This window comes from Vanessa atalanta, chromosome 7, assembly GCF_905147765.1.
Source record: "Vanessa atalanta chromosome 7, ilVanAtal1.2, whole genome shotgun sequence".
In the NCBI taxonomy this organism is placed as follows: Eukaryota; Metazoa; Arthropoda; class Insecta; order Lepidoptera; family Nymphalidae; genus Vanessa; species Vanessa atalanta.
Window position 1 is genome coordinate 9,323,798 of NC_061877.1, and position 11,778 is coordinate 9,335,575.

The 11,778-nt window shown below is 32.0% G+C and overlaps 1 protein-coding gene across 1 annotated transcript in view; it reads right to left on the minus strand.

Annotated features, from left to right (window-relative positions):
- LOC125065266 (mannosyl-oligosaccharide alpha-1,2-mannosidase IA) overlaps positions 1-11,503 on the minus strand; it is a 61,154-nt gene extending 49,651 nt beyond the window's left edge. Inside the window, exon 1 of the mRNA XM_047672787.1 lies at positions 10,793-11,503. Within this exon, the coding sequence (XP_047528743.1) occupies positions 10,793-11,404 (612 nt within the window). The 5' untranslated portion in view covers positions 11,405-11,503. The remainder of the gene's footprint in view (positions 1-10,792) is intronic.
- Positions 11,504-11,778: the final 275 nt, after the last annotated feature.

Below are 11,778 nucleotides of genomic sequence, written 5' to 3' on the forward strand. Positions count from 1 at the left end.
ATAGTGGACAAATATTCGCTACCAAAATAACTTCATAATAATCATAATATATTGTAACATAAAATCGCACATATACTTTATAGCTATTAAGGTTTCAACATGACCAAATTAAAAAAAAAAACTTTCGTCTAACTTCGAATTCTTACAGTATTCATAAATCAACCAACAAGCAATTAACATCGTACTGTTCATCGCGTTTAAAAGCATATTCAATCTTCAAAAAAATCCAAATAAGCACTTTAAACCATTAAAACATTTATGCTCTTAGTAATATTACTATGAACGCGAAAGTTGAGGAATTCAACGTGACGTATCTGTGTGCATATACAACATATACAAATAAGAGAAAACACAATATGGGTTATTATTATTCAAGTTATAAAAACCGCAAGAATGTGCAGGGAATTTTAACGTGTTCTCGATAACGTGACCTGGGGATGTAATGTTTTGTCATTGTTATTTTAATAAGCCATTCTTATCACACGTTTGCAGATAATGGATTTTAATTTTAAGAGGAAATTTGCGATACTGAAATATCTTATTAGGAATCTGATTTTGGAGGGTAAAAATCTCTCGTGTCTCGGTATCATTGCTGTCCACTGCTGGACGTAGGGTTCTTCACCTACTTCTTCAGGAGATCGATCGACGTGGCCGTGGCGATCGGTCCTCCGGAATACGTGACCGACCCAGAGTAAAAGTTTAAAGATACATGTGTATATATAAACGTAGGTAAAAGAAAGGTTAAGCCGAACGTTTTGTTGAAATATGACGATGTTTGCTATTTTAGATAATTTTGATGTTAGTTATTAAGAGTTCCTTTTAAGTCTTCGCTCGACCAATTAATAATTTATCCAGCAGTTGAGTATGCTTTTTTGTAGTGTGCCTAATTAAAACGATATCAACAAATACATAATGCACGCATTAAACAATTACACTTAATAAATATAAGTCAAGTGATTCAATATCAGCCAGCTATTAGAATGGTTCGAGTACCAACATTTACCTAAACAAATAATTCGTCGAAAACAAAATAAATTTAAAATGACGAAAACAAACGAATGCAAATTAATAAAACATCGTTAATAATAAAATTTATTTAATTTTCTAAATCTTCTGTGCTTTTTAATTCGAATTTCGAAGAGAATCGGATATAAACTAGAGAACCTTGATAATCCTTATTTAACACTAGCCGGTGCGCGCGGCTTCGCCCGCGTTTACTACGCGAGTGAAGTCGCGGGTGTAAAGTGATATAGCCTATAACCGTCTCCGATAAATAAGCTATCCAACATTGAAAGAATTTTTCAAATCGGTCCAATAGTTCCCGAGATTAGTGCGTTCAAACAAACAAACAAACAAACTCTTCAGCTTTATAATATTAGTATAGATTAAATTTATAGCGAAAATAAATAAACGCGTCCAAAGCGGATTTCAGACAGCTAATGGCTTCCGAATCAATACGAAGCCTTTTACTGCGCCAAATTCTTAATTAGTACAGCTTACGATTACGCTTAACATTAAATTACACACCTTAAATGACTGTGCATCATATATATATATATATTAATTTAATCGATTATCGAATTGTTATGATACATTTTTCTAGGTCTTTAAAATTAAATTAAGTACAATTTATATTATGTTGAGCGTTACCGTATAACCAAAAAGAAACAAATATTTCAATTACTAAATATTTATTAAGATTGAGACATAAATTACAATAAAACAAATTCTATGATAAATCATTACAAAACAAAGTCGCTTACCGCTGTGTCCGTATGTGTGCTTAGATCTTTAAAATTATGCAACGGTATTTGATATGGATTTTTATAATAGATAGATTGATTCAAGAGGAAGGTTTATATGTGTAATACATGCACAATATAGTAGGGAAACACCGATCATTTTAGAGGTTTCTAAAGTGATGTCGTAAATAAACACATAATACGTGCGCTTACATTGCAAACGTTGGGTGACCCCTATGAGATAGATCAAAGTAATGTATTACAGTATTGTATACCTTAAAAAGGTCTTTAAGCAAAGTCCGCAATGGTGTAATATGTCTATTTCTTAGGGATAACCCACAACAAGCTTTTTTTATCCTTTACTTTTTAAGAGAAATAATGGCTTATTTTCGAAGCGATTTTTAGCAATGCTGTATTGCTCTCTAATCCTTATTCAATTAAGTACCTTAAATACATTGTGAATTTAATATAGATCAATATGGCCCTTACAGCATGTTATTTTAATGAATATTTTCGAAGATATTACAGATTTAAAACGAAGGGACATTCGACAATACAAACCGCTATGGGTTTGTATTGTCGAATGACTGAAAATCTGTAAACGTTGTAAGACATTATGTAGTATATTCAAGAAATAGAATAATAACTATGGTTTAATGTTAATAAATCGTTACAAATCAATAGTAAACAAAGCATATTACTAAATACTTATTAAGAAAACAAAATAAGACGGAACGTATAGTTAGTTAGGTTCTTGTTCTCTTCGGTGGAATCCACATTCCAAGCCAGTGGATTCTTCGTTTGACAAGACTTTGTAAAATGACGATTCAATAGTTCTTGTAAAGGTCTCATTGAATTATTTGTATTTTTATTACTCTTTATAGGAATACATTAATTTATAATACTCTATCTGTACTACAATAAAGGAGTAAAATTTGTTTGTTTGTATGTAGTCAAAGGAACAAATGTTCTAAAAAAAATCCCTGGTAGAAAGATACATTATTTCTAAGTGTTATAGGATATAAATTATATATCATATTATGTTCTTTATTAATAAATTGTGCCCGTGCGAAGCCGGGGCGGGTCGCTAGTGAACAATAAACACTTCAATGTTTTAATGATAATTACAATAATGTTATTTTATATAAGATTTTAAATTAACATGGTTATTTTTATTACTTTATCTGAGAGTCTCGTGAACAAGACATTCGTAGATAATGTCGAAATATCGAGCTCCAACAAATAAAAATAAAAAACATGGTAAATATCCCGTTTTAAATACTGTTAGTAATGTTGTTTTAGTTAATATTTTATTTTTTATAGATTATTTAGTCAACATTTTTTGTGTAAAATATACCTGAAGAACACTGGAATTGTGAAAGTTAATTTTTTTAATAAGAGAAGACTAGCCGGAACGAGTCCGGACACGGGATCAACAGAATTAGGCTCTATATGGTTCGGAGGCGTAAGAGCTTGCTTTCTGGTTCCAACTAACAAATCGACATAAATACCAAATAATGTATCGAACCTCGGACCTCAAAATCGCTAGACTAACCAACAAAGGAGTTTAAATAAACTAAACACTGCTGTGGATTGTGACAATTCGATCTTATGAAAATTTACAATTACACTTTTCCTTCAAGAACATGCAATTCTTAAAAGTATTTTTATTATAATATTATATAGGAAAACCTTTTCCCAAAACTAGCTGCTTCTGTTTCATATTCGGTTAGTAGTTATTTCAATAAGGCATAATAAATGTACTAATTTATTAGTATAGATAGATAGATATCATTCTGTTTTGTTCTTATCGGAACTATGGATTTTATTAATCGATATCTTATACGATTATATTTATATCGCTTGTGTTATTCGCTGAAGCAATAGCTATCGGAGGAAACTACTATTCGACTATAATAAGATTATGAAAAGCTATTCGAAAACATAGCGCACATAATCAAGTTAACGTCCAAGTAGTTACCGTTCTTTGTTATTTAGATTCTTATCTAGTAGCACTATAAAAATTGAGTCATGTTGAAAATATATTTATAAACTAGTATCTACCCGCAGCTTCGCTCATGTTTTAGGAGGGGCAGTTATTGGCAGTCTGTCTTTTTCTGTACCCATGAGAACGTGTATGCAATATTTTATGAGTTTTAGAAAAAGAGTCACTACCGAGTTTCTTGCCGATTTTCCTCGGTAGACTACAACGTAGACTACATTCCGAACTTTTTTTAATTAAACATTGTAAATTAACATGAATATACAATATACTTTATACTTTAAAATAATTTGTTATATCAAATGCCAAACCGTATTGTTCCACACATAATATTTAGTTTTTACTCTATTTTGCATTACGATTTGGTGTACACGGATGAGTTATTAACATTATGATCACAGAATGAATTATTTAAAAATAGAACATTCCATTACGGCGTATTAATTTACTACGTAGTGAGTAATACACAACGAATAGAAGAAAGTTCAAATGGTACGAAGGTTATGTCAACATCTTGATGAGACAACGCGAGATGAGACGACAGCCGCAGTTCGGTCATTAGGCGTAATAAAGAGTTCCGGGAGATCGTTCTATTTGCTAATTACTATCCGCATCTACACTAGGGCTTATATTTATTATGTAAGGTTTATTAAAACCTCATTTCAACATATATGTTTATGTGTCTCCCGTATTTACATTTTCGGTAGTGCAAAAGATATTTTCGTTAAAGTTTTTATGTACTACACACACTACCGTAAATACGTTGCTTTCGAGTTTGGATGCGAACAATAATATTTGGGCGTTTCGTCTACCTTTTTTTATAATCTGAGATTAAAGCTTTGAACACACTGTTGTCTTACCGCCTTAACATTATTCAGCGAGTGTTTATTTAAACACGAAATTCTCTCTTTATCTATCATCATATATTGAACATTCGAAAAAAGATGACATAAAATTGTGTTACTAGTCACTACTCATATACAGGTAATCTTTTAAAAGCAACGCAGCTATCAGTTCTTTAACATACTATTAATATCTCAAAAATCAGAAACATCTCACTTATATACATAGTACATCTTCAGAAATAAGAAATAATGTTTAAAGACTTAGGAACCTTGATATAAAAAAACGGCTCTATTTAATATATTCATGATGCTTAGTTAAGTAATGTGATATTTAGAGCGGAACTTACATTATGACGAAAATGTGATTCTCGACAATTTGTTACCAGAAATTAATATCAGTATGGCGATAAGCATATATGATAAGAATATATATACCGTTAATATAACACAGATATCATTTAAATTATCATTATAAATATTTTGCATGGATGATGTCATTAGACCCGTGTGAATACATGATTTATAAAGACCGACGAAATAAATTGCCTAAAATATTAAAAATGAATTAAATATTTCTATTACGTTATTCATTTAGGCCGTAATTTATTTAGACAAATATCAGGACTTCCTGAAGGTTAAAGTAAACGAACATTGTCGATTTTTGTTTGAACATAAAAAACGATCGCAATTAGTATATAAGTATGCTACCGCGGACTTTTCTGGAGTTTTTTTTTATGGCATTAAACGAGCATATGGGCCACCTGATGGTAAGTGGTCACCACCGCCCATAGAAAAAGGCGCTGTAAGAAATATTAACCATTCCTTACATCACCTATGCGCGACCAACCTTGGGAACTAAGGTGTTATGTCCCTTGTGCCTGTGATTACACTGGCTGTGATGTACAAAATCTCTTGTATTAAAGTTTTTCTATATTTGTTAAGGTGCTTTCAGCGTCAATTTCTCTGCATTCAAATACTAAACGACTATCCTGAAACTATAAACGAAAATATATGTTTTTTTTTTATTAATCAGATAAGTATGTAAAGCGTGAATCGATAAAATCACAAACAAAACTTATATCTATACAATATTAATATGATAACTATCATTACATATTAGGATATATAATCTTCAATCTAAACGAAATGAAAACTCAAAGGTACGAACAACAGAGAGTGCAGTTTAAACTCTACCTGAAACTGCAAGTTAGCATTATTAAGTAAATAATATAATAAGATAAGAAAAAATACAAGTAATAGGATTACTACCTCGGAATTTCTACCTTCGCCTGACATCTGCACCATTGCAGGCATTTCAAGTTCCGATTTTAACCACGACAACCACCGCATAGACAATTACAACGAAATGACACACCAGCTGATAAGAGACAGCATGGGTCATGTTTGACCAGCCGCATTTCCAGGCGGAAATCCTCGCGGCCCCTACCCGAACTGGATCAGTCTAGTCAGGAGGAACCACACTAAATAGGATTACGCCAAATAACCATAAACGATGTGTCACGTGTGCGAAGTCTCTATCAAGCAGATATCTACCTTCATTTATAAATGAAATAACAAAATCGATGTTATTGTCCCGCACAAAGATCTCAGCCGTAATAAAAAAAAAACGAAACAATTGAATTGTTTAGATCGGTTTACGCAATCTCATGATTTAGCAAAACAAAAATAGCGTGAATGACGTTTAAAAGCGATTTAATAACTTACGTTGCCAAAATGTTTGATGGAAATTAATTCAGATCGACATAATTGAGAAAACAAAAAATAAAGCCATAATTTTATAACACAGCAGCTGAAAATGCTCGAGTAACCTGTTCCCTAGGGAGGACATTATAATAGATTGTGCAACTTTCAAAACGCTTTCTGGAATCATTAATTCTGTATCCGAAAGTGCTGTAAATAGTTCTTGCGATGGGCGCTTATTGAGGTGAAATCCGAAGTTGTTGTCTAATGTGTGTCATGTCAACCGTGGAGCGAAAACGATTCCACGAGTCCGTTATCTAAAGTGAGCTCTATACTGATTGTAAGACTCGCAGTGAGCGCACGTGCAAATCCAGGTGCCAATAGTACAATCGGTATGATCCTTTTTTTCAACATATCACAAATTTAGATTTATATTGTACTGAAGATGCAAATGAGCATAACGCTCACCTGACGGAATGTGACTGCAACCGCCCATCCATACCTGTAACACCATGGGCTTGCAGTTGAATTGCCGGCCTTCTAAAAAGAATAGGCTATTTTCTTAATGATACCAAGTCGTATCGGTACAAAAAACCGTTGGCAGTACCTGGTTACGTGAATTGCCTGTTGTAACTTATATATATATAAGGAGTAAGTTACAACATTATCTTGCTCTCAAAATTTCCTCGACCTCCGTTTGTACTAAAAAATCGTTCTGCATAATTGTATGTAAAAGACACTTTGTAAGCCAACTAGCTAACCAGGCTAGCGTCGGAGCTGCTGATGGCTATCATATTTTATTTACGACTGATATAAAATAATTTAATGGGTCCTATTAAACTTACGGTTTGAAATGGGTCTTAAATTATATCTAATGTGCTAATAAATCCTAATTTTTCATTGAAAGAAACTAAATACCAAGCTGTCTTTTAATGTCTCACTTGACCCAGAACAATCAATATATGTATGTCACGATTTAATTAAATGATGAAAAACCAAAAAAGTTAAAGACTAACTGTTCATTTCGACCAGACCAGACGACCTCCGTGGTCGAGTAGTGTGTACACCGGTTTTCATGGGTACGCCACTCCGAGGTCCCGGGTTCGATTCCCGGCCCAGTCGATGTAGAAAAAAATTCATTAGTTTTCTATGTTGTCTTGGGTCTGGTTGTTTGTGGTACCGTCGTTACTTCTGATTTCCATAACACAAGTGCTTTAGCTACTTACATTGGGATCAGAGTAATGTATGTGATTTTGTCCAATATTTATTATTATTATTTATTTATTTCGACTGCACAAGTAGAACGCTTTAATTGTAAATTCTACCGCCAAATATCAGTACTCGGTATTGTTATGTTCCGGTTTGAAGGGTGAGTGAACCAGTGTAACTACCGGTACAAGGGACATAACATCTTAGTTTCCAAGATTGGTGGCGCATTGTTGATGTAAGGACTGGCTAATAATTCTAACAGCGCCATTGTCTATAGGTGATTTTGACCACTCACCATCAGATGGCCCATTTGCTCGCCCGTCTTCCAATAGCATAAAAAAAATGTCTTGCTAAAAATGACAGACAGTGTGAAGCTTACTTTATAACGTACCGTACCAGTGAATGTTTGTCACAAACAAAACGGTAACAGAAATATGACACATATACGGTGTTTCTCGATTTACATTCTTCATTAACATAATGTGATAAATTAACTAACAAATGTTATCTCTAAAGAATTTATTGCGTTTTTTTTTATATAAATGTCTTTTTTTAATGAACACCATTATCGTAAGTCTGTATCTTCATGAGTAATTAACATTACCCGTTGTTTTTGAAATTTTTAGGAAGTCGGTTACAAATGTCAGGAACACCTAATGAGTTTTACAAAACAACCGATCACATGACGCAATATAAACACAAATTTACTTATAGCCTATTCCAATGGAAGTAGGAAAAAAGATAAACAAACAAACCTTAGATTTACGAATTTGCTAATAACTTAGCTGTATTGTGCACTACTAAGAATTTATAATTAATATATATTTATTTATAATACAACACTACTATTACACTTAACTCCTTATTTCCACTTTAATTTTACTTCCAATTACAAATTCCGATAACAGTTTCGACGGTCACAAAGCCATTTTTTCGCAAATCCATAGTGAACAATAATAGATTAATCAAGCTTTCAAGCCAATGATACGCGACAATTTGCTGTTAAATGTTGTTTTTTTGGCTTTTTTTCTCATATGGTTAGAATGGAATATACCTATCATAATTATTCCTTATTGTTACACATATAATAGAGCTTAACTTCCACTTGGCATCGTCTTTACGAAATGTAGATTATTAAACATTCGTCGACCTCTCCGTCTGATCAAATATGTACAAAAGGATTTTGCGCGCATTGCGCCGGAATAATAACAGACTGATTGGATATTTATTTAACGCGACGAAGACAAATGGTTAATGTTTTATTTACAAAAGTTTCTTTTAATAACAGTTTCATATTTATTTTTGAACTACTGTAATGACAAATAATCTCACATGGCCGAAGGATGGTTACATCCTTCGAGTCAGGGGTCACATACTCGGGGTACAATAAGGTCACTTAAATTTCGATTAAAATAAATTAAAATAATTAAAAAGAAATATTATTTTATCTTTGAACTTCAATAATTAATAACTTCAATAAAAACATTGAAGTGCCAATCCAGTTAGGGGGGTCTTCTTCGATGGACGCTCTCACAAATATGTTATGGAACTGGTGAATTTTATATTTATATGTAATAATAGCACATATTGCTATTATGCGTGTCGTTCGCAAATGGTTTTGCTATCATAGAACATATTTATTCTATTAAATTTATCATTTAGATTAAAAAAAACTATCAGCACTCGACCTAAACCTAATAGTATAGAGCTATTAAAAATATTTACGATTACTTCTGGTAACACTGTCAACTTGTCATCTTTTCTTTTTTAAGGAGAAGCTGTCTCTGATTTTCTAATTTCATCTAATTTTGCTCTGATTATAAAAAATCGTAAGGTCGATAAATTATAATTGACATTCTTAAATAATTAAATTACGGCTCGGGGTTTTAAGCCTCGATAGGGCGTATAAAATTTACTGAGTATTTCGTCCGTCAATTAATTCTCAGTAGCAGCTTGTAGATAACCATGGAAGGTGTCACACTGACGTGCCTCGGAAAGCACTTTAGGCCATCAGACTTTCTGTTCTCTTCAATTGTGATTACGATCCATTGATTTGTGAAATTAAGGAATAGGATAGTTAATTTGCATTTGCGCACATAATTTTTTCACTCCATGGATACCCATTCAGACCAAAATCATTCAAGAAGATGTCAATTAGATTCATTTCAAAATAAACATTACGTACTTTAAGTGTTAAGAAATTGGTTTTAGTATAGTTTAAATAGTTAAGTATCCTTTGTCATATAAACTACTAAGTAATATTCTGATATGTGACTAAATAAATACAACATTTAGATATAAAATTTGTGTGAAACGCTTCATTAGAAAGATATTTGACTTATGTTTTAAAATGTACAATTATATTAATAACAGATTAGTGTTTGCTCCATGCAAGTCATATCATAGATATAGTATTTCCTTAACTTCATATCTAACCTGTCAGGTGACCATGAACTTTTATATATGTGATAGATCAGGCTCCGGCTGATTTCTAATACAACATTTACATGAAATAAAATTCTAAAGCATTGACAATTGGAAACTGTTAACTGGAATACCAAGTGTTTTTTCATTCTTCTGTACAAATCAGAAGTATTTGTAGTAAGTACTTATTTCAGTTATATACTACAAAAAACTGAAATACATTTTGTTATTATCTTAGATATTTATAAATAAAATTAGTTGGTACAAATTATATTCACAAATGTAACATAATTTTGAAGTCCGAAAAAGTATTGCCGATTTAAATCCAAGCATATCTTAAACTATGTAGAAATATTCATTTTAATTAAAAACAAGAAATAATTCATGCATATTTATAATTGAATATATATATATATATATATATATATATATATATATATATATATTTGGTGCAAAATAATATTCATCCTAATTTTCATTCAGGATGAAAATTGTATGAGTGTATATTGTATTGTTAAATTCATTAAAAATTTGCAAAATCCTACAGATGTTATAGGATAATATTCCATATGAATATATATAACAAAGGTAATTTATATTATTAGAGATAATTCTATTAGTGTTCTTATCTTCTAGATGTTTTCTTTTCAGTTTTTTTCTTTAACAGTGGAAATGGAACTTTTATTATACATGTTAAGTATCTAATCACATCTAAGATATAAAATAAACAAATTGTAAATTGCTTTTAATTTTTTAGTAAATATAACAATTTATTATTTATTATTTATTTAGGTATCACAAATTGTAATTTGGTATTGAATAACAATTGGTTTTCCCGCCTCATTAACATATAAAAAGGAAGCACTTACCTCTTTCACAGTGTCTCTTTTTTGTATGATATCGGGATCAGTACTGGGATTAATAACTGGTACAACATATTGCTTCAATGACCCATCCACCTTTAAGTCTGACACTGGTATATCTTTATTAGCAGCATTGTTTCCTAATACTGGTTCTTCAATGGCATTAACTGGGGGCTTGCTTGGTCCCTTGGAGGAAGAAATCGAAGGTGCCACATCGAATTGTGGCCTTTCAAGCACTTTCATACCCATTTCCTCGTCTATCTTTGCACGTAAGCGATTCCTATCTTCAACTACGTGGGGATCATCACCTTCTTCACCATGACGAACGATGCCAACAACGGGAAAATCACCAACTTCGTTCTGAGCAAGTGGTGGTGGCATGAGCAGTTCTGGTCCTGCCTTTTGAATGCGTTTATAAACATTATATACACTATCGTTCACACTTGTCGAACTTTTAAACTCAGGCAAATAAAATAATGCGCCTAGCCACACGATTGCAAATGTCAAAAGCACAGAAATAATCAAATACTTTTCGCGAAGACGAAATGAACGACGAGAAATGGACGGCACGGGAACTCCATTAACAAATCGTTGGTAGCTCGGTAGAATTCCCGTCATGTTTACGTAAACACAGTATCTAATAATATCCTAAATAATAACAATAAATGTCAGTTTTTATAAAACGACCCGTCATTGGTGGTCGCCATTAAAGAACTGAATTTTACTCTGTGTACTGAATACTGAACTGCCAAAGAAGTGCCAACTTGACTCGTCATAAGGATATGTACACATCGTAGGAAATGGTTACAGAGTAAGTAAAGAGAAAAACCTTCATAAAAAATAAATGGACCTATAAGATAAATGTTACCATTTATTATTCTTGACTATATGGTAAATAACAAATCAAAATAAATATGACTCAGTAGAATTATATATAATATAGTAACAATATATATGTATAATTTAAAGAAAAGGTAATAAATGTAAATTCA